At 41.2% G+C, this 24,449-nt stretch overlaps 1 protein-coding gene across 10 annotated transcripts in view; it reads left to right on the top strand.

Annotated features, from left to right (window-relative positions):
• Nucleotides 1–24,449, top strand: part of LOC146658663 (CUB and sushi domain-containing protein 3-like) — a 257,048-nt gene that overhangs the window by 11,294 nt on the left and 221,305 nt on the right. For 8 of the 10 annotated variants that reach the window (XR_014913740.1, XM_085422379.1, XM_085422378.1 and 5 more), the window contains exon 2: nucleotides 5,310–5,532. Coding sequence is in view for 8 of the 10 variants with exons in the window: in XM_085422379.1 (XP_085278505.1) it covers nucleotides 5,310–5,532 (223 nt within the window). In the remaining 2 variants the exon portion in view is untranslated. Of the gene's footprint in view, nucleotides 1–448; nucleotides 639–5,309; nucleotides 5,533–23,974; nucleotides 23,995–24,449 lie in introns of those variants that run through there. The other 2 variants (XM_085422380.1, XM_085422383.1) reach the window with 2 other exon arrangements.

Here is a 24,449-nt window from a genome sequence, read left to right as displayed (position 1 = left end):
CAAGCTCGTTTTTCTATGCTTAAGTGCTTTCTGTCTAACAGTCACACTCCGATGAACGCATCAGCAGCAACTCCGGGTTCAGTATCTTCGCCCAAGGATACTTTGTCATGCAGACTGGAATATCCAGAGATCGAATCACCAACCATCCGATTAGTAGACAACCTGATCTACCTCCTGAGCCACAGCCACTTCAGAAATACTTTAATCCCACCAACCATTCTCACTATGTTATTAGATCTATTCTAGTCACAAGTTTTAGTTTTCTTTGGTTTTGAATCATGTCTCCAGTGTTTCTGTAATGCCTGCCTTTCTCTTATGCCTTGGTTCTTTTTTTCATTTTTGTCTTGTTTAGCATTAGTATTCTTGCTACGATCGGCTATTTCCTGTTTTACTTTGAGGGGCTGTTTCTTTTTTTGTCCTGTGTACTTCCTGTCTGTTGTGCCCTGATTCCTTGACTGTTTTCGCCTCCTCGTTGTTAATTGAGCTACCATGTGTTCCTCTGCCTGCTGTTTCTCATTAGTAATGCTGCACTTCCTTTTGTCCTCACTGAGTAATCTCTCTGTTTAACTGGATGGATCCTGTTTATTGATTCATGGATTTATTTGGATTCCTGGGGCCTGTTCTTCGTACCTCGCTAAGTAAGTTAGCTGGATTAGATTGTTGACGATTTCGCGTGATCTTGGATCGTTCGGTTCCCCGAAGCTCATCCGGGACTTGCTGTCATAGCAACAGAGCCGTAAGCGTAAACCTGCTCGGGAGCAGGTTTACTTTATGTAAACAGGATTAGATCGCGGCCACGCAGGTATGTCCGCTTCATTTATACGAAAGCAACAGCGATAAATAAATAACATCAATGTAACTGAAGATAATGCAGCACTTGATCCTTTTATTGATGTCACACAGATACATACAGGTCATTTCCTAAAAAAGGGAAATGTATTATTAACATTCTATTACATGTATGTGATTATTACAGATGTAATTCATATTTCAGAGTAGTAATTGTAAATTACTTCGTGTAATCAAGATGAGAGACCACGGCTATAAAAGCCAAGGTGGATTTGGGAAGCCTGTCGCAGCCATGTCCTGTCCGTTTACGCGAGCAACCCATTGCGGAAGGTGCAAGATTGATAAGGAGAGTCCTCAGAATTCAGCATATATTGCGGGACAGACAGGATCCTTTAGCTCAGCGCGACAGTGTGCTCATTGAGAGATATCGATTTTCCCGTGAGGATATTATTTACTTAACCAACTTGTTGACGAGGGGGTGCAGGACCACCACCTGTCTTTTTTTGCTCTGCCCTTTTCTTGGTTGCTGTTATAAACAAACAAACAGATTATTTCAGGGTCTCTTTCCAAGAGACGAAAAGCAATATAAGTGATAAATATTACCATTCTATAGAATATTCTTATATTTCACTTTTACTTGTTCCCATGTTCTAGTGGGTCCTGTTGTGGCTCTAATGTGAAAGAGGATATAATATAACAATATAATATAATGTAATATAATATTGGATAATATAGTGTAATATAATAAATCTACCCTACAGCCTACTGGTGTTGGCCAGAGGGGCCGATGGCGCGATATGGCAGCCTGGCTTCTGTCAGTCTGCCCCAGGGCAGCTGTGGCTACAACCGTAGCTGCCTCCACCAGTGTGTGAATGTGAGAGTGAATGAATAGTGGCATTGTAAAGCGCTTTGGGTGCCTTGAAAAGCGCTATATAAATCCAATATATTATTATTATTATTATTAAATTACTTACGAGTTTAATTTGTCAGCAACTTTCTGCCAGCCCTCGCTCCTTGCTTTTGCAGCCTTTGCAGTGTTCCCTTGCGTTCTGATTAAACTCTGAAACTCCTGAAATCCCTCACTCAGGAGTTCTTGCTCTGCTGCCGAAAAATACCGAGCCGAGCGCGCTCCTTCGACATTTTCGCCGACCAATCAGAGGGTTGCCGATCAATGTTTCTACTATCGATGCGTAGCCCCTTTTACGACACCCAGTGATCTCACATTACTGCGTCCAGCTGTACTAATCGTCAACGGAAGGTGTGTTCGGAGAACCGGATTAGCGAGCTCACGGTTAGCGCGATGGTTTGATCTTGGATGTGTCATTTGATCTTGGATGTAGTGAGCGACGTACGAAGAACGGGCCCCTGCTTTCTTAACTGTTTTTGACTTTGTTATTTTGTGCCTGTTTGTGTCAGCCATTAAAGTTTTATTTTTCAGCCATAAACAACCAGAAACAGACTTCATGAGGGTGGTTTGAGGCCCTAACATCTTCTAATGAGCCCTGTGGTCACTGCCTGGCAATGTGGAGCCCACCTGGCATTTGCCATAGAATACCAGAATTGGCAGGTCCACCGCTGTGCCCTGTGCTTTTCACATGAGCACCCTGAGCAGATGACAGAAATGAAAGCGTCTGGAGAAAAGGCAGAGAACATTATGATGTCTGTCACATCGTTCAGCATGATCGGTGATGGTGGTCCATGCAGGGACTTCTACTGGCTAGGCAGCTTGACTGCCTTTGGGTACTGGGATGGAATGTTTGGGCCTATTCTAAGACCCTATGTTGGTGCAGTGGGTTCTGGGTTCCTCCTGGTGAATAGCAATGCCCAGCCTCATGTGGTGAGAGTATGCAGCAGTTTCTCAAGAATGAAGGAACTGATAGCATTGACTGGTAGCCTGACTGAAATCCAACAGGACATCTCTGGGACATTATATTTCAAGCCAACCAATGCTGCAAGATTGTACCTCAAAGTGCAGTGACGCTCTGGTCCCTGACATTGTCAGGCATGCGTTGTGTACATGGGGGCCATACAAACTACTGAGTAACATTTTGAGTTGCTATAATTAAATTTTGGCAAAAATGGACCAGCCTGCCACATCACTTTTTCTCTTTTTTGGGGGGTTGTCTTTGAATTCAACCTTCTGTAGGTTGATCATTTTCATTTCCATCAAATGATATAACACATTATCCAGTCTATATCAGTAAAGATATATTTATATATTTTAAACAGTGCATATTCCACTCATGGCAGGACCTCTTTGAATACAGCATAGGCAAATTACCCAAACTTTATGTATAAAATTTGTTGAATAGCCTTTTAAACCAACAACGCAAGTCTTTTTCCTATCAATAATTCTGTGTAAGACTAAGCTTGTAGACTAAATGGAATGTCACAGAACATTATGTTAATTTTATTTGGCATGACTTTCTGTGGTAATGACTTGGTAAAATGGAATTTTGGCAAAATGTATTCAAAAATATTTTCATAAAAACAGCAGAGATCACTTGGGAAGGAAACAGGGCCAGACACCAGGATTCGGATAGTACTTTAATATGCATTTTCTCCCTGTACAAACCAAATCTTTGTAATGTAAAACAACAGTAGTACAGCTGCAAACACTGCTTCTCAAAATTTTTTTAGACCATTTTGTCTTAGGAAGACATAAAAATGCAACAGCACAGCACCTACAAATATCACATTACTTATTGGCCAGACGTGTATGTCATGCTGGCAGATTTCTGGTCCTGATGTGCCATCAAAAATCCATATTTTTCCACCCATGCTCATAACTTTGGTGGCTCATTGATGAGTGCTGTTCTGGCAATTTATGATATTCCCAAGAGTGCTTGAATGCACATAAAGCACCATGTCACAGGTTGGATCATGTTGACCCTGTAGGCGGCGCATCAATGGTCCAAATTTGCCATGATTACCCAGTTTGCTCTGTGCTGGCGGAAATAATTGCAACTTAGATATGCAACAAATCTTGGCAAGAATTTGTCTCCTCTGCATTTAGAACAGCAGCTCATCACCAGACATTTTATTTTATGCATTACATATAGAACTCTACTGACACACTATGTTTGTAACTGTTTCTATGAGAAAATCACAAGAGATTACATAAAAATGAACACGGGTCAGGGTGCACAGTATATGCATGAAGATGTACGGTTCTGGGATTCTAGGCCAGAACCCCTGTGCTTTGCTGGGTCATGACCCCGTTGAGTAAAAACTGCTGAAAAATGCAGTATTTCAGTGCATTATCATATATTTCATAATAGACCTTGTTTTGGTAGCTATACACAACTTCCATGCTTTTCTCAAAAGTAACAAAATGACAGTCTGACAAGAAGGAAATTAATTTTTTTACTTTGCTTCACAGTTTAACATTTTAACTGTTTTGTCACTTCAGTTTATAAAGCAACCAGATTATTATCTGTCTAGTTAGAGGCCATTTCAGTGGCACAACTGCCAAGTGATCTGTGTGTTTGCCTTTTTCCCATACTGCAGTGTGTGTGTGTGTGTGTGGGCAGCACACTATGCAAAACATCCTTTACTTACCAAGTGTGAAAAGCTAATTACACAAGGGGTAAATTGTGGGGGGTAAACCATGCATCTTAATTACGTTTGCATTTCATTAGACAACATGCAAGATAGCCTGAAATGAAAAGGGGACGCTCTTTGCATTGTGACACAGTGTGCATGGGAGCAATTCTGTGTAACTACGGAAGTACTCTGGATGTGGAAGTGTGGAGGGAATAGGTGTGATATTGTGAAAACAAGGCTGTTTAGTAGTGGCACTTACGTTCCTTTGCATCAACACTACAAAGGTTAGCAAAGCAACCAGATTACTGTAGCTTGACAGTGATGGTATGAGGTTTAACATAATGTGTCTAGGGTATCAGTTCTCAGTAAGCTGGTGCAAGACAGATGACTAATCTGCTGTTAAAAGCTTGAAGCACCAAATCAGAAGACTTTACTTGTTGCCTATCTCTGGCACTTTTAGACCCTATAAAAAAGACTCTAATGACACATCACAATCTTTTTTAAAAGCATCCTCAGTTATACATTTGTTATATTACTGCAGCTGCAGCTTTCTGCATTTTATTGTCATTATTTGATCTGAAAGAAAACAGAAATCATAAATGGAAACACAAAACTTGGCTCTTAGTCAGCTGGTTGCCAGATTTCTCTCGTAGCTTCTGCCAGCTGAGAACAATGGGGATTTTCCAAACAATTTGATCTCAGTTAAAGAAATATTGCACATGAACATCATAGGGTGCATTCAGTTGTTATGAACAAATGCTATTTGGAATTGTCTCTGTGCAGGCCTGTTTAAAATATCTCTTTTATTTATTGCTGCTTGAACGCTTGCAGCAGACGAAGTTTATCAAAATGAAGTACTCTTTTTGTTTCTGTGCTGCAGAGCATTTTACTTTATTATTCTTCAGCTGAGAGTCTCACACAAACCCATTATATGCATTGGATAATGATGTTGTGTTTGTTCTCTTTCCTTCCAGGTTTTATCCATTCTTGTGGAGGCACTTTAAAAGGCAGGAATGGGACAATAGAAAGTCCTGGCTTTCCATATGGATATCCAAATGGAGCGAACTGTACCTGGGTGATTGTTGCTGAGGAGGGGAACAGGATTCATATAGTTTTTCAATCTTTCGCTGTGGAGGAGGAATATGACTTTTTATCTTTGTATGACGGGCATCCACACCCAGCTAACTTCAGAACGAGGTAAGAAAGCGGCAGTGCACCTTCAAGGCTGTGTTTGAAAGCTGGCAGACTGGGGTGGAAAGATGCAAGGGAGGGAAGCCTTCAGTGCTCAGTTCTGACAGAAAGTTTATCTTTAGGCTGCACATGACAAAGGCTACTTATTTTCTTCAGGGAGATGTCAGGCAAGTCTGATGTGGTGTGCAAGGGGTGTTGTGTGTCCAGTCTTTTCTGACATCGTTTTGAGTGGAAATGTAACCGCCTTCTGAAAACTGAAGATTTTTTTACTGAGGAGAAGGGAAGTGCTGCATGACTCTGATGGCTGATCTGACAGGTGCTCTTCAGTTAAAGTATACATAAAAAAACAAAGTCCACGAAATCTTGTGTTGTGATGCATGGGTTAGCTCACTACCTATCTTTTTTATTCGACTGCTTTACTGGAGGAGACAGAGGTGGAGACAAACATCAGAAAAACATGAACATCAAACACAAAGATTTCCTGTTGCTTTCTCTGGTCACTGAACAGGCAAACAACTGTTTCCTCAGTGAGCTTCCTAGATTCTTCCAAAGTCCCTGTTGCTTTGCATTTTCAGGCTGCCCTCTTAGTATTTCTCTCTGAAAGTATTATTTGGACAGTAAATTCACACAATTTTTCCAAAATGGGCATCCATGTACAGAAACAGACGTACTAACTGCTCAGGGTTAAATTGACACGTTTTCTCAGATAACACCATTCTTGGCCATTTTTGTGGTACATGCCTTCCTCAAGGATTTTGATTATTAAAATATTGCTAATGCTTTTTATTGAACACACTGATCACCAACTCAGTGCTCAGTGAAGCCATCAAACTGTGCAAATTGGTTTAACTGTGAAGGTTTTAAGCCAATCATCATTGACGTGCTTTATGAGAAAATATCAGTAAATATATAAATAATTCGTTGTTTAAAGGACACGTTATATATGTGACTCATAAAAAATCTGCACTCTAGCATTCTTGGGATGTTCTATTTTCTACTTTCCCAAATAAATCCTCCTTTAAAGAATCATTTTATGTTTCACTTTCAAAGGAAAAAGCCATTTAGGTCTCACATTTTCCTTGTCAAAACTAAATTGCTCAAAAATAAACGCGGTCTTCACAGATAAGCGTTATGTATATTATGAGAAGATTATCTCTACGCTGAGCTGATAGAGAAGTGTGGATACACAGATCATCAGTTTTTAAACCTGTCAGAACCTTTTCTTTCTTTCTTTTTTTTAAAAAGAGACATTTTGATTACCCACTTCTATTCACAAGCATGCTCCATCAGAGGCGAAAGTGGGGTCCAGTATTTCACAGTGAGACACTCCAAGAGGCAGTGCCAAATGATTTCTCCTGGCCCATTTATGTGGTTCAACTTCAGTGGAAGTGGACTGAGGTCACTGATAATAGAATACAGGATTTATAGCAAAGAGTGACAATGAAGGAGAATAATTCTAGTGCTGAATCACTGCTGATACTTTAGCAGATGAATCACTTTAGATACTTAAAAGATCCAATTGCATAATACCATCGGGCTTATACACTGAAAGGTTTGTCACCACGTTGCTCGATTCACCATCGCATCCTGATCTCACAGTCTCACGTAAGTCTTGTCACAAACAACCAGAAAGAATCAACAGTCAGAAAGAACCAGTACGAGCAATAATCAGTCATGTTGCAGAAATACTGCAAACTGAACCAAACCAAAAATCTTCTGCTATTCCACCAACACACTGACTCACGCTTGTTTTAACCTTAGTAACATTTAAAAAACAAAAGCAAAAAACCCACAACAGAATTCAAATATTAAAAGGTTTTCAATGTCAGAATTTTTATTTTAATCCCAGTCCTACCAATTTACAGCGAACCTCAGTAACTACTAGCTCATGAGTTCAAAGTGAGTTTAGCCAACTTCACTACAGGTTGCTTCTGCAGGTCTGATGAATGAGGCTGACTATAAATAACTATATACGTTATTATCCTTATTAGAAACAGCTGTTCGATGGGGAATATAAAACTTATAAAAGAACAGACAGGTGTGGGCTGAAATACCAACAATCAGCTGCTTGCGTTTTGTGTGGGGTTTTTTTTTGGTTTTTTTTAATAAAATAAACTATGCCTGCTAATGTGGTTACTGTCCTGGCATTAGTTCAAATATAGCCAGGACAAAATAATTTCTTGCCTTGTTTCTTTTGTAATCATATGTTTCTGAAAACATCAAGGAAACAAAACTGTTGTTTTAAATGTTGCTTTCTTGCTTCGGGATAAATTTATATTCTTATTTAACTGAAGAAGATTTATCTGCTTGTCATTATTCAGTTTTCTTATTGTAGCGACATGATTTCAGCTGTGACAATGTTGCTATATTTTCAAAAAGACAATATTTTTTTGTCTGTGTTGATGATTCTTTTTTTTAAAGAATGGGATCAGTTTTAAATGTTGTCATGGTCATAAGTCCATCCCTTATATAATCAGTCATGCAGACAGAAAAATTGCTTTACTTGTGCTAAATTTCATGTGGGCGTGTAGTTTTCCCAAAACAGCAATTAATGCTTGTCAACATTCAGCAAGCCAGACTGTTACTGGACTGACCCACTATCAAACCGTTGTGGCTTAAAGCTGAAATAAATATAGTGTTAGTTTTAATCTAGAAATGACTCAGACATGTTCCATAAATGGTAAAATATAAAAGATTTTAATTTAGATAAATAATCTCATTGTCTCCTAATTCAACAATCATTGCAACAAACTCGGTTCAACTGTCATGCTTTACCTGAAACCCGAGCCCTAATTCAAATAACATTTGCCAGTTTTTAATTACAGTTATTCTGAACGGTTATGTAAATGATAACATGATATTATCACATCATGAAAGGAGTTCACTGAAATTGAAAATAGCATTCCCTGGAGTGGATCATTGTTATTTCATGTGTTGAATGATAATACAGTTCTTTAATACAGTTCCTTAATTTGTTGGACAAAGAAATGATTTTTTGTAGTTTTCCCTCTGTACACCGTCACATTGGATTTAAATCAAACAATTAAGATGTGATTGAAGTGCACTGTTAATTAAAGATGGTTTTTCAATATTTTTTCTTTTTTCCAGTAACTGTTTAATAATTGCACTTTCATACATGGCCCACCTGTTTCAAGTGGCTCAAAATTATTTGAACAAGTGACTGACAGGAAGTTGGTTTTTAAAAAAAATATAGCTTTTCACTGTAATTTTAAATATGAAACCCAAAGAGATGTCACTGCAAGTGAGAGAAGGCATAATTAGGCTCAAAAGACCATAGAAGACAAAAAAAAAAAAAAAAAAAAAAAAACATCTTAAGGAACCTGCACAGTTCTCTGAAGAAAAAAAGGGAGATTAATGTGTCCTAGAATGATAGGGAAAAAATATGGAGAAGGAAATAAAGAACTTCCAAAGCATAACACATTATCTAACACGGCGCCGGTGAGGTCGGCTGCCGTCACGACTGCTCCGACCACTTTTTCTTTGTCTTTGTTTTTTAAGTTAGTTTTCAGCGTTTCTAAATCGGCAAAATCATCACCATTGGGTACATTAGATATGACAGTGACACTCTTGTTTCTATTGGTTTACAATGTACTCACAATTCGAAGTTTTTAACTCCGGATCCGAGCTGGCCGAGTGAGATCTCGAGGGAGAACAAAGGGAAGCGAGCCGGCGTCAGGAACAGGCTGAGAGCTCGTGCACACCGCACACCTCTGCCTAGCATCCTGCTCGCCAACGTCCAGTCACTGGAGAACAAGCTTGACGACCTCAGGGCCAGGATAAAGTTCCAGAGAGACATTCGGGACTGCAATCTCCTCTGCTTCACCGAGACATGGCTGAACCCAGCGGTGCCGGACCACGCCATCCAGCCGGCCGAGTTCTTCTCGGTTCACCGCATGGACAGGACACGGGACTCGGGGAAGTCAAGGGGAGGCGGCGTGTGTTTAATGGTGAACAACAACTGGTGCAACAGTGCGAACGTTGTTCCTCTCACACGCTCCTGCACACCAAATCTGGAACTACTGTCCATCATGTGTCGTCCTTTTTATCTACCTCGGGAATTTACATCGGTCATTGTAAGTGCCGTTTATATTCCACCACAAGCGGACACGGTCACCGCCTTATGCGAGCTGCATGAGGCACTCACACAGCACCAGACACAACACCGGGACGCTGCGCTTATTGTGACGGGGGACTTTAATAGCGCCAACCTCAAACGCACAGCGCCGAACTTTTATCAACACATCACCTGCCCCACCAGGGGTGAAAGGACACTGGACCACTGCTACACTACGGTCAAGGACGGCTACAAGGCACAATCCCGCCCCCCGTTTGGCAAATCTGATCACGCCGCCATCTTCCTCATGCCAAAATACAAACAAAGGCTGAAACAGGAAGTTCCGGTTCAGAGGAAGGTCGCGTTACAGGACGCACTCGATGACGCAGACTGGGGCATGTTCAGAAACAGCTCCGACGATGACGTCAACGTGTTTACGGAAGCGGTTGTGGGATTCATCGGGAAACTAGCGGATGATACCGTGGAGACAAAGACTATCACAACGTTTCCCAACCAGAAGCCGTGGGTGGATAAAACCATCCGCGACGCTCTGAGATCCCGCACCGCTGCCTACAACACGGGACTCATGACGGGGGACATGGACCCGTACAAAGCCGCGTCATATAACGTGCGGAGGGCGGTGAAAGAGGCGAAGCAGCGCTACGGGAGGAAACTAGAGTCACAACTCCAACAGAGTGACTCTAGGAGCCTGTGGCGGGGACTAAGGACAATAACGGACTATAAAGCACCAACAACCGGTATGACGAACGCGGCCGTGACTCTGGCAGACGAGCTGAACACTTTCTATGCTCGCTTCGAGGCTGCAGCTAAGGTCTCCAACAATGCTAGTGTTAGCGGCGCTAACGGCTGCAGACAGGAAGATACTGCCAGCACCGGAAACGTTCTCGTCATCTCCGAGCATGAAGTAAGGAGAGCCTTCAAGAGAGTGAACACCAGGAAAGCAGCAGGACCAGACGGCATCCCAGGTCGTATCCTAAGAGACTGCGCATACCAGCTAGCTCCTGTGTTCACTGAGATATTCAACATCTCTTTATCTCAGTCGGTGATCCCCACATGCTTCAAAGAGTCCATCATTGTTCCTGTCCCGAAGAAACCCCACCCTGCTTCTCTCAATGACTATCGCCCTGTAGCCCTCACCTCAGTAGTGATGAAGTGCTTTGAACGCCTGGTCAGAGACTTCATCATTTCTTCACTACCAGACACACTGGACCCACTACAGTTCGCTTACCGTCCAAATCGTTCCACAGACGATGCCATCTCTCATCTCCTCCACACATCACTCACTCACTTGGACACTAGAAGGGGGAATTATGTTAAAATGCTCTTCATAGACTACAGCTCTGCATTTAACACCATAATTCCCTCCACACTCACCACCAAGCTGGAGCATCTGGGACTCAGCTCATCTATGTGTCAGTGGATCTCCAACTTCCTAACTGGCAGACCACAGGCAGTAAGGATGGGCGGACATGTCTCAGCCTCCACCACTCTCAGCACTGGAGCCCCCCAGGGGTGTGTTCTGAGCCCCCTGCTGTACTCTTTGTACACATATGACTGTGTGGCCACTACCAGCTCCACCACCATCATCAAGTTTGCTGACGACACCGTCGTGGTGGGCCTGATCTCTGATAACAACGAGACGGCCTACCTGAAGGAGATTAGGAATCTGGAGAACTGGTGCCAGAGGAACAACCTCCTTCTAAACGTCAGTAAGACAAAGGAGCTGATAGTGGACTTCAGCACTAAGCAGGAGAGGAACTACCAGACCCCCGTCATCAACGAGTGCCCAGTGGAGAGAGTGGACAGCTTCAAATACCTCGGAGTTCACATCACGCAGGACCTGTCATGGTCCTGTCACATCAACACCGTGGTGAAAAAGGCCCGACAGCGTCTCTACCACCTCAGACGCTTGAGAGACTTCCAACTGCCCTCCAAGGTGCTCAGGAACTTTTACTCGTGCACCATAGAGAGCATCCTGGCGGGAAACATCTTAACCTGGTTCGGGAACAGCACCATGCAGGACAGACGAGCTCTACAGAGGGTTGTGCGGTCAGCTGAGCGCACCATCCGCTCCGAGCTCCCTGACCTGCACTCAATCTACAGCAGGCGGTGCTGGACCAAGGCCAGGAAGATCGTGAAGGACCTCAGCCATCCCAACAACAGACTGTTCTCTCTGTTGAGGTCAGGAAAGCGATTCCGCTCCCTGAAGACCAACACAGAGAGACTGAGGAGGAGCTTCTTCCCGCAGGCGATACGGTCTCTCAATCACACCACCACACAGTACTGACCCACACATATGGTTCTTACACACACACTGGACTTTCTGGACTTTGGTTTTGCACAACACTGGTCACTATATTCTTCATTTCCGGTTAATACTTGTACAGCTGCTGTTATTGTGTATATATTTATTTATATTTAGATTCCTTCATACATTCTTATATAGTTCTATATTGTGTATTGTGTATTTTGTTGTACAGTTATTTTATTTTCAACTTTAATTTATATATTTATCTTTATCTTATTCTTCCCAGTTAAATTTACCCTTCATTCTAATTTGTGTTGTACAGTTATTTCATTTTTAACCTTAATTTATATTTTATTCCTTCCTAGTTAAATTTACCCTTTTTAATTTTTCATATTTATTTCCTATCTTATTCATAGCCTTTTCCTTTTTTGTTCTCTTTAGGTCACGAGCAGTTGTCCAAGCATTTCACTACATATCGTACTGTGTATGACTGTGTACGTGACAAATAAAATTTGAATTTGAATTTGAATTTGGTAGAGGCATTGTTATGAGATGGGCAGGTGTTGCCAGTTACTATTGTTTGCTGATGACCCAACAGTTGATAAAAGTAGTAGGATGAATTATAAAGTGTGCAGGTTTATACTCTGCTCGGTATTCTGCTGAAAAACTGATCAGACAGTAATTCATAGAGCAAAGTGATAATGACCCAAAACATACTGCAAAAGCACAAGAATTTCTCAATGCAAAGAAATGAGATCTTCGTCAATGACCAAGTCAGTCACCTGAACCCAGTAAAGTACACTTTAAAGTTACTGTAGACAGAGAGACCCACAGAAAAAGGCCAATGACCAATAATGAGTTATGTTATTTATAAGGGTCAATATGCAACAGAATAAGGATGCACTTAATTATAATATTACCAGGATCAGAATTAGCAGCTGGGTACTTGAACTCTTGAGACATCTGAAGTGAAGTTAGTCTGCTTACTGGTTATAGTAACAAACTGGGTTATGGTCTTCTACCTCAATTTGGGCTGGGGTTGAGCAACTGGGGACATGTGTCTGGGAAGCTGCAGTTTCCTAACCATGACCTGTAGCTGGTAAGGCAGGCCTGCCTACCAACACTGACCAGAGCAGTTCAGATGGGGCACAGCTGCGTAATGTGGGGCTTGTTAGGCAAAGAAAGGTTGGCAGAGTGCAGAAATTATATATAATGGACTTAACTAATGTTTAGCTGCTATATGACTTTTAACTTGCTCAAATGTAAGGATGTATTTATGTTTGTAAATGTATTTGCACGTGTTTAAACAAGAAAAAACCCTCTGAACTGGAATGGAAAATAATCCAGAAATCTGAATATGAAGGAATTATGAAAAAAGGAGAAAGATCTGAAACAGAAGACCAAATGGAAGTAAACTTTCTGTTATACTTGCTGGACTTTGAGGGGTGCCTTTTTAAGATATAGTTAAGGATATGTGCACTGTGATGAATGACGCATACAAGTCCTTTGTTTAAACTCCAACCCTACTTTGTTCCCTCCAGGGATGGTACGATTTACAACATGATAAATTGTAGACACACTTAACCATCTTCCCCATAAATCTGCCAATGATAGCAAATTCTCATGTGTCGGCTTTTTAATTTTGGTTGTGTTTTGTTTGGTTTTGGGGGTTTTTGGACTGAGAATTAAAACTATTTTGAGTCAAACATATTAATTTACTTTCCTTCTAAGCTCCGTTATTGGTCTCACTGAGCCAGGAGGACTATTAGGTCCTAGTCTGTCTTCCTTTGCCGTTCAGGGGAGCAGCTGTACCATTATCAGCAGGACATGCTTTGGTTCTGGCAAAGACTTCCCTGCTCTCAGCAGCTTTACTGCATTTACAGTACATTACCACAGTTGTAGTCAACTTGAATAACTGTGTTTAAACGTCACCTGTCTGCTCCACTGACTTCGGTGCGGCCTTCTGTGTTGGCCCCTCCACCCCACTCCATACACACACACTTAAAGTGAAGACGTCGATGGTGAGCAAAAAACGTATGAAGTACATTCCAGGGTTTGTAATCACCAGAAACGATTAAGCTAAGTGGCTAACATGTATATACATGTGAATGTGTTAATAATGTCTGTTTAAACCCTTTCTCGTGATTATTTTCATGTTGGCATTAGATAAAATAAATAAAACAAAATTTCTCCCTCTGCTGTTACTGCAGCTTACTGCAACTTCTCCATGTCCATTTCATGTTTTGGAAAGGCAAAATGTGAAATGGGCATAACCTTATCTTTAGGTCTCGTCTGGTCTTTAAGTCATAGTCATTCCAAATTCTGCTGTAATTCAGTTTGTCAGTTGGACGGCCATGCGAGGAGCAAAAATGGTCTTTCTTCCCTCTGGTTAACATTATGTTTGTCATTTTTATATCTAAAGGTTTAAGGGCAGTCTCTTACAGATTGCTGGCTGTTTAGATAGAGCTGTTTAGCTTTTATGCATAAAACTATCACACATCATATCTCAATGTGTTAAAAAGATTATGCTGGATATCTATATTGATATGCATTGAGTAATGTATTAAGAGCCAAAGGACACATCATTTGATAGAAATAAAAAATTATCAACCTACAGAGTGCTGAATTTGAAGACACCACAAAAATGAAAGTAAAAAAAAAATGTGGCAGCTAGGTTAGTCCATTTTGCCCTAAGTTCATTGCACCAAAATCATACTCAGTAGTTTTATAGCCCCATGTACTTGTATGCATACTGCCAACATTGGGGCATATTCCTAATGAGATGATGGATGGTGTCCTGGGAATATCCTTCCAGATCTGGACCACGCACCATTGGGCTCCTGCACAGTTTGAGGTGGAATCTGGCAGGATTGGATGGGCAAAACCATAATATTGTTCTAATGAGTTTTGTGGGGGCAAGTCAGTGGTATCAATTTCTTCATCCATTCTTCATCCGAGGGTTTCATCCCAATACCTGATGGCAGTCAGGTTGCTTAGCCTGACAGAGACAGTGATACTAGTGGCCTTCTGGACGTAATTTCGGAGTTCTGGCAGTGTTCATCTTTGCACAAAAGAGCCAATACTGGTCCTGTTGATGGGTTAAGGAGTTTCTATTCTTCCCTGTCCAGCTCTCCTAAAGTAACTGCCTGCCTCCTGGAATCTCCTCCATGCTTTTAAGACTGTGCTGGGAGACACAAACCTTCTGGCAATGACACATATTGATGTGCCATCATGCAGGAGTCGGTCTACTTATGCAACCTCTGTACGGTCCACAGATCGCCTCGTGTTAGTAGTACTGACTCTCACCTTAGCAAATTGTTAGTGGCCTCCAGGTAAAACCATTCCGTCTTTGGGTGTTGTTTCATTGTTGCGGCTGTCTATACATTGCAGCTAAAACGGATTTACAACTCCCTCTGCTAATTAAACGACCAAATCAATGTCCTAGAAGTTAAACTGACTTGTTGCTGTACTTGTATTAAAAAGTGTTCCTTTAATTTATTTTGAGCAGTATATGTATATATTTTCTCACTTCTAATACATTGCACGTTGCTGTTCCCACATATTGTATGGGGATAATTGGCTTGTATAACCAAATGAAATAACTTTATAAAAAGAGATAATATTTGAGTTGGAATTCAGATTTCAGCTTGTATCACTTTTACAGCTAATCTATCAAAATACCAAAAGCTAAAAACAAATCTCTGCAGTGGCAATACTTTTCTGAAAGGTAAAGCAAAATAGAGGAGTGTTGAATTTGTGTTAATAGCACTCTGCTCAATAGCTTTTGTTTAATTTGTTTTCCCAGCTTTTCACTGCTGAGTCGGTGTCCTTGTGGTCAGGGATGGATAGTGTGTGCAATGCCTTGTGAGCTGACGATATTTTCTCAGCAGTATTCAGTACTTTGAAGATTCTACCACAAAAAAAAATGTTAGTTGGTATATTATATAGCATTATTTTCTTAATTCTTTGTGAGTCTCCATAATACTGCCAACTGTACTCTGAGGTGTTTGTTTACAGAGATGTCAGCTTAAGCATCTGCAATGGATAGAAGCTGTAATGTTATGCAGTGATGATAACATGAAAGGGGATGAAAGGGGAGCTTTGCTGAATCAATATTTTGATGATTCAATGATGAAATGTCATTAGCATTATAGTTAACTAACAATATTTCACAGTCAGTCTGTAGAGCAATAAATATTTAGTATTTTCAACCAAGGAATCGCCAGGGAGCTGCACAATATATACACAAATTCTTGTACCCAGGAGTTTAACTCAATATACTGAGATACTAACCAGTAGAGCTGGGCGATATAAGATTTTTTCATATCACGATATGTTTTTTTCATTTCAGGCGATAACGATATATATCACGATATAAGCCAAATAACTATATTTGTTAGATTTAAATGTGCCGTTGCTCACAAGTAAAATGTGAAATAATCAGCAGCTTGTTTTGATTTAAATATTTATTTCCCATAATAAGTTCAACAGGGTAGATGTACTAAAGGAACATGAGACTTTTTCAGATAAATAAAGGCAAATATTGCAAACTACACAAAAGGCAGCTGCTAAAGCGTTTAAGTTTCAAAATAGAACAAACGAAACAGACTACTAAATTGTCAATTCCACTTAGAAACAAAATATTAATTCTAAAAATAAATCTTAGTTTGTTTTACAGAAGAACAGACAAAATTGACTAACTTTTGTCAATATCAAATAAACTGAGAACTATATAAGGAAATTCTCAAACTCTCCTTGTTGTATAGCTTAGCTTTTCAAAGAGTTTTAACAGTTACTTTAGTCTGACAAAAGCCGAATGACGAATTAGCGCTTTCAGTCAGGGATTGAGCATGCACCGGTTTATTGTATTACCAGACTTGCTTTCGGCACAATTTACAGTGCGCGCTACTGTTTTTTGTCAGACTTGAAATAGCCGAAATACCTTCACATTACGGAACTTCTATGGCTCTTCCGTTCGACAAGCTCTCCGGCATTGGAACCATCATCTGTTTTCTCTTCGGTAACCTTCGGTCACGCTCTCGGTTGATTTTTCTCTAGTCGGCACACTCATTTCCTCCATTACCCGGGCTTGCCAAACAAATACACACGTGCGGCGCCGGTGTTCTGGGAATCCATCCTACCTTACGCGAAATTCAGTGGCAAATTGTCCTACCTTTGTGAATATTAGCTAGAAAAATACTCTGACCGGTAAAATTAACTGCCAAACCAACCTACCTTTGTAAATGTCACCTACAAGCATACTTAAACTGCTAAAATTTTGTGGCAAATCGTGCTACTTTTGTTAATCTGAGCTAGAAGCATACTTTAATAGCTACATTTCAGTGGCGAACCATCCTACCTTTCTGAATATGAGCTAGAAGCGTACTTTAAAAGCTAAAATTCAGTGGCAAATCATCCTACCTTTGTTAATAACAGCTACACACCTATTCTGACGGGTAAAATTAAGTGCCAAACCATTCTACCTTTGTGAATGTTACCTACAAGCATACTTTAACGGGTAAAATGAAGTGGCAAACCATTCTGGCTGTATGCATATGAGCTACAAGCATACTCTGATGGGCAAAGTTAAGTGGCAAACCGTCATACCTACTTAAATTGGTGCTGGAATTACTCTGTGACAGCAGAAATGTGCATAAACTACTTACGGTAGCATGTTTTGCCAAAGTAGGATGGTTTGTCAGAACACCGGCTTGGCACTTGTGCTGTACGTAACAAGTCACGTGATGTGACGCTGCGGCTGTGATTGGTTCGGCTCTGCGCTACTTAATTTGGATTGGCTGTTCTTTTTTTTTTAAGAGGACAAGAGCGGTGAGGCCTATCGCAATAGTTTAATTTTTCTATCAAGAAAAAGTTATTTCGCAATACATACAGTGGGGCAAAAAAGTATTTAGTCAGCCACCGATTGTGCAAGTTCCACCACCTAAAATGATGACAGAGGTCAGTAATTTGCACCAGAGGTACACTTCAACTGTGAGAGACAGAATGTGAAAAAAAAAAATCCATGAATCCACATGGTAGGATTTGTAAAGAATTTATTCATAAATCAGGGTGGAAAATAAGTATTTGGTCAATAACAAAAATACAACTCAATACTTTGTAACATAACCTTTGTTGGCAATAACAGAGGTCAAACGTTTACTATAGGTCTTTACCAGGTTTGCACACACAGTAGCTGGTATTTTGGCCCATTCCTCCATGCAGATCTTCTCGAGAGCAGTGATGTTTTGGGGCTGTCGCCGAGCAACACGGACTTTCAACTCCCGCCACAGATTTTCTATGGGGTTGAGGTCTGGAGACTGGCTAGGCCACTCCAGGACTTTCAAATGCTTCTTACGGAGCCACTCCTTTGTTGCCCGGGCGGTGTGTTTTGGATCATTGTCATGTTGGAAGACCCAGCCTCGTTTCATCTTCAAAGTTCTCACTGATGGAAGGAGGTTTTGGCTCAAAATCTCACGATACATGGCCCCATTCATTCTGTCCTTAACACGGATCAGTCGTCCTGTCCCCTTGGCAGAAAAACAGCCCCATAGCATGATGTTTCCACCCCCATGCTTCACAGTAGGTATGGTGTTCTTGGGATGCAACTCAGTATTCTTCTTCCTCCAAACACGACGAGTTGAGTTTATACCAAAAAGTTCTACTTTGGTTTCATCTGACCACATGACATTCTCCCAATCCTCTGCTGTATCATCCATGTGCTCTCTGGCAAACTTCAGACGGGCCTGGACATGCACTGGCTTCAGCAGCGGAACACGTCTGGCACTGCGGGATTTGATTCCCTGCCGTTGTAGTGTGTTACTGATGGTGACCTTTGTTACTTTGGTCCCAGCTCTCTGCAGGTCATTCACCAGGTCCCCCCGTGTGGTTCTGGGATCTTTGCTCACCGTTCTCATGATCATTTTGACCCCACGGGATGAGATCTTGCGTGGAGCCCCAGATCGAGGGAGATTATCAGTGGTCTTGTATGTCTTCCATTTTCTAATGATTGCTCCCACAGTTGATTTTTTCACACCAAGCTGCTTGCCTATTGTAGATTCACTCTTCCCAGTCTGGTGCAGGTCTACAATACTTTTCCTGGTGTCCTTCGAAAGCTCTTTGGTCTTGGCCATGGCGGAGTTTGGAGTCTGACTGTTTGAGGCTGTGGACAGGTGTCTTTTATACAGATGATGAGTTCAAACAGGTGCCATTCATACAGGTAACGAGTGGGGGACAGAAAAGCTTCTTACAGAAGACGTTACAGGTCTGTGAGAGCCAGAGATTTTCCTTGTTTGAGGTGACCAAATACTTATTTTCCACCCTAATTTACGAATAAATTCTTTACAAATCCTACCATGTGAATTCATGGATTTTTTTTTCACATTCTGTCTCTCACAGTTGAAGTGTACCTCTGGTGCAAATTACTGACCTCTGTCATCATTTTAAGTGGGGGAACTTGCACAATCGGTGGCTGACTAAATACTTTTTTGCCCCACTGTATCGTTATCCTTCTATCGCCCAGCTCTACTAACCAGTATTAAAATTTTTAATGGTTTCACTGGCACAACACTAAGATAAAAAGTACCTGCTCAGTGAACCTAAATACAAATCCACCTCATCGGTTAAATCACAAGCACACATTAATAGGAGCATGAGTAAGGGAAAGGGGAAAAAGAAATAATTGGAGTCATCAGTAACAGTATTAGAGCTCACAGAGGTTGTAGGCATGTTGTTATTTTGCCAAGAACATACCTGTTCTCTTCTGTCTGCAGACTGTGAAGGTCAATTGCACATTTGTGACTGGCATCAATCTAATCCACTATATTATGGCTTTAAAGCAAGCCTACAGGGAGTGCAGAATTATTAGGCAAGTTGTATTTTTGAGGAATAATTTTATTATTGAACAACAACCATGTTCTCAATGAACCCAAAAAACTCATTAATATCAAAGCTGAATGTTTTTGAAAGTAGTTTTTAGTTTGTTTTTAGTTTTAGCTATTTTAGGGGGATATCTGTGTGTGCAGGTGACTATTACTGTGCATAATTATTAGGCAACTTAACAAAAAACAAATATATACCCATTTCAATTATTTATTTTTACCAGTGAAACCAATATAACATCTCCACATTCACAAATATACATTTCTGACATTCAAAAACAAAACAAAAACAAATCAGCGACCAATATAGCCACTTTTCTTTGCAAGGACACTCAAAAGCCTGCCATCCATGGATTCTGTCAGTGTTTTGATCTGTTCACCATCAACATTGCGTGCAGCAGCAACCACAGCCTCCCAGACACTGTTCAGAGAGGTGTACTGTTTTCCCTCCTTGTAAATCTCACATTTGATGATGGACCACAGGTTCTCAATGTGGTTCAGATCAGGTGAACAAGGAGGCCATGTCATTAGTTTTTCTTCTTTTATACCCTTTCTTGCCAGCCACGCTGTGGAGTACTTGGACGCGTGTGATGGAGCATTGTCCTGCATGAAAATCATGTTTTTCTTGAAGGATGCAGACTTCTTCCTGTACCACTGCTTGAAGAAGGTGTCTTCCAGAAACTGGCAGTAGGACTGGGAGTTGAGCTTGACTCCATCCTCAACCCGAAAAGGCCCCACAAGCTCATCTTTGATGATACCAGCCCAAGCCAGTACTCCACCTCCACCTTGCTGGCGTCTGAGTCGGACTGGAGCTCTCTGCCCTTTACCAATCCAGCCACGGGCCCATCCATCTGGCCCATCAAGACTCACTCTCATTTCATCAGTCCATAAAACCTTAGAAAAATCAGTCTTGAGATATTTCTTGGCCCGGTCTTGACGTTTCAGCTTGTGTGTCTTGTTCAGTGGTGGTCGTCTTTCAGCCTTTCTTACCTTGGCCATGTGTCTGAGTATTGCACACCTTGTGCTTTTGGGCACTCCAGTGATGTTGCAGCTCTGAAATATGGCCAAACTGGTGGCAAGTGGCATCTTGGCAGCTGCACGCTTGACTTTTCTCAGTTCATGGGCAGTTATTTTGCGCCTTGGTTTTTCCATACGCTTCTTGCGACCCTGTTGACTATTTTGAATGAAACGCTTGATTGTTCGATGATCACGCTTCAGAAGCTTTGCAATTTTGAGACTGCTGCATCCCCCTGCAAGATATCTCACTATTTTTGACTTTTCTGTGCCTGTCAAGTCCTTCTTTTGACCCATTTTGCCAAAGGAAAGGACGTTGCCTAATAATTATGCACACCTGATATAGGGTGTTGATGTCATTAGACCACACCCCTTCTCATTACAGAGATGCACATCACCTAATATGCTTAATTGGTAGTAGGCTTTCGAGCCTATACAGCTTGGAGTAAGACAACATGCATGAAGAGGATGATGTGGACAAAATACTCATTTGCCTAATAATTCTGCACTCCCTGTAATCTCACAGCAAAGATGCTTTAGATCCTTGAATCCTGCTTCATAGAGCAGGTAACGAAAACAGAAGAATGACGCTTTGAACCAGTTTTGACTTAACAAATGTTTTTTGTCTTTTGTCACTTGAATGATGTCAAAATCCTCTACTGGTTGTGTACTCAAATGTCTGCCTCATTCATTTTATTACCATGCTCTGGTGGCTAACAGACCAGCAAACTGTTGGTTGAAAAGACTCATGACAACATTTTGATGTAGGTCAGATCAGTTAGTTGAATTTTATAGTTTGTTATTAGCATAGGCCTGATAACAACCAATAAAATGCATTCCCTTGGTCTGCATTTGCTACCAAAGGAAGGCCATCCTGACTTTGATGCAACAGATATAATAAAGTTTTTAGATTGCATTGTAGTACTGTTTAACACATCAGTATTAGTTAGATTTGAACTATATATTGATCTATATATAGTGCTAACTACTGATGCAAAGCCCAAAGCCCTTAATGCAGCGGTCCCCAACCTTTTTTGCGCCACGGACGGGTTTATGCCCGACAATATTTTCACGGACCGGCCTTTAAGGTGTCGCGGATAAATACAACAAAATAAAACTAGTACCGGTACCGAAAAAAAGAGATAATATAACGCTGAAAACCGATAAAAACCCTGAAAACTATACATTTCACACCTGAGCCTCAACTCTCGCGGACCGGTACCGGTCCGAGTCCCGGGGGTTGGGGACCGCTGCCTTAATGCATCAAAGTTAACATAATTTGGTGTTGGATTAGAAACCCATTTGCAACAGTATTAGCGACAGCAACACTGTCTTCCCCTCCTCTCATTGACACACTTCACAGCTTGCTGCAGATGGGCAGGCACACAGCCCCCTCATTAGCTGCTGAGCAGCTAATGAGGGGGCTAGGGTTGCCAACTCCCTGAAAAATAAATAAGGGACACCTCGTGGCCAGGGCCGGGCGACCCAGTTGTCTTCACCCTTCCCAGTGTGGTGAATTTTCTAGCTCTTTTTTTGTGTGTGAAATTATTTTTTTAACCATTTGACTTGAATTTGATTTAAGTAGATGTGTATTCTTTGTGATATGAACACATGTGAAACAAATGATCATTTAGCCATTTATTTTTAGCTCAAAATGACAACATTAACACAGTAAAACAGGTCTCTTTCTTAAACAGAAGCCTGTCATGCTTAACTTTTGAGAATATAAGTAAATCTTTCTTTAAAAGAACTTTGTCCTGCTTAACTTAAAATAATAGAAAACAATAGAAAGAAAAATATTCTTGTAACAGTGCACATTTAGTGCATTTAGTACAATTGGCTTCAGTTGAAATATTATTTCAGCTTTTCTAATGCTAATCAGCTGCTCCTGTTTGTAAACCCGCTTGTTCCCATGATTACGCATCTTAACTCATCATCATTATTCATCTATGTATTACTTTTATGTATTAGTCATCAATTTGTTGTAATCATCTATCCTTGCAGTTGTTTATTACACAAAATAAGTTATATTATCACACTTCTGGCCACATAGCGCTGATATTCATTGCACATGCCCATATTAACTTTTTCCAGCCAGGTGTTTTCCTTTTCCCATTCTTCCCTTTCTCTGAGGGGAACAAACATTGCTGCTCTAACGCTGGGCTCACACTGTGCGGTTTTAGGCCCATTTTGAGACGATTTTTGAGTGATCGGACCGATTTTGGCCTTCATCGTGCGTCGTGTAGTATACGTGGGGTAACGAGAAGTGATTAACACCTCACGACCAGCTCCCGATCATCAATCGCTCGTGAGGGTGTCACCACAGGGGCTCACTGCTCACGCGCAAACACGTAAACGTTGGTGTAAAAGATGGAGCAGCACGGCAGTGCAGCGTGTGATCTGGACACAAGCGACGGAGGCACAACTTGGAGAACTTTGGAAAGCTCATCCGAGCCTTTTCGATGTGGCATCACAAAATGATCACGACCACAACAACCGTGAAAATAGTTGGATCGACACTGCTGCTCAGTCACAGCTGCCTGATCAATGTTTTTCATTAGCAATTTAGCAAAGTTGATGGTGGTGGTGTGCGTGTCTGTGTGAGTGAAAGACAGAGAGGGAGAGCGACAGATTTTCTGTTATAACCTTCATTTTATGGAGGCACAGTGTGCGCACTCAGGTCGCATCAGAGCATCGGGCCGTATAGTGTGAGACCTGCATCGTGACCTACCAACTTCTAACCCCTGCGAGTCAATTGTGCAGTTTGAGCAGGAGCTGAATAACGCGACTGAAAAAATCGCAGTGTCTGCCCAGCTTTAGGTGTACTGTCATCCGAGACTTGCACCGCAGTGTCGGCGTTTGTTTCCCTGTTGGCCATGCTTGTTGTTGTGGTCATCTGTTGTCTTCCGGTATTTTCTCTGTAAGCGACCTTTCCTCGACCAATGAGATGAGCGGTAATCTGAATTGTTATACTCGAATTGTCATAAGTGTGGTGTCAGCTCATTGGTCACAAAGCAGGAGAGGGGCTGGGAATTATGTTTTCAAACAAAGTGTTAATTCCATAAACATTTATAGACTACTTTTGATTCTCACTGTATTACGGGACAAAGTGCGTCCCTTATTAGCTCAATACGGGACGTGTACTTTTGTTTCTAAATACGGGACGATTCCGTTTTTTAAGGGACGGTTGGCAACCCTACGAGTAGCTGACACTTTGTGAGGACTTTCAAGAGGTCAGTAAAACCCTAAAAAAATTAAGCAGTTATCACAAATCTTAAACTGGCGGGTGCACATTTTAACATTAGCCGTTTAACTACTAGCAATTAGCTAATAGCCACATTAGCCTTGTGTTATCGTTTAAGGAGCGGCTAGTGGCTATGGCTAATAAAAAATGATAACCTTAAAGTCGGAACTATCAGCAAATATTAGTAGTTCTGACCATCTCTAACATTAATAGACATTTTTAGTTAGGATGATAAACAGTGGACATTATACCACTGCTATTTTTTCTATAAATTGCTAAATTCCCAGACTAAAGATAAAAAAAAGAAAGAAAGAAAAATTTGTGGTACTGTGTTAGGATGACTTCTGTGCAACAAGTCCAGTTGTAAAATTTCCTTGCTATTAAATATTACACAGTCAGAAAAACAGAAAAACACATTTTTCTGTAAAGTGACTTTAAGTAAAT

Source organism: Rhamphochromis longiceps, linkage group LG11 (assembly GCF_057381845.1).
Source record: "Rhamphochromis longiceps isolate RC_006_pf linkage group LG11, R_longiceps_female_GT1.1, whole genome shotgun sequence".
NCBI lineage: Eukaryota > Metazoa > Chordata > Actinopteri > Cichliformes > Cichlidae > Rhamphochromis > Rhamphochromis longiceps.
The sequence above is the reverse complement of the archived record's forward strand: the minus strand, read 5'-3'. Positions and strand labels throughout refer to the sequence as shown.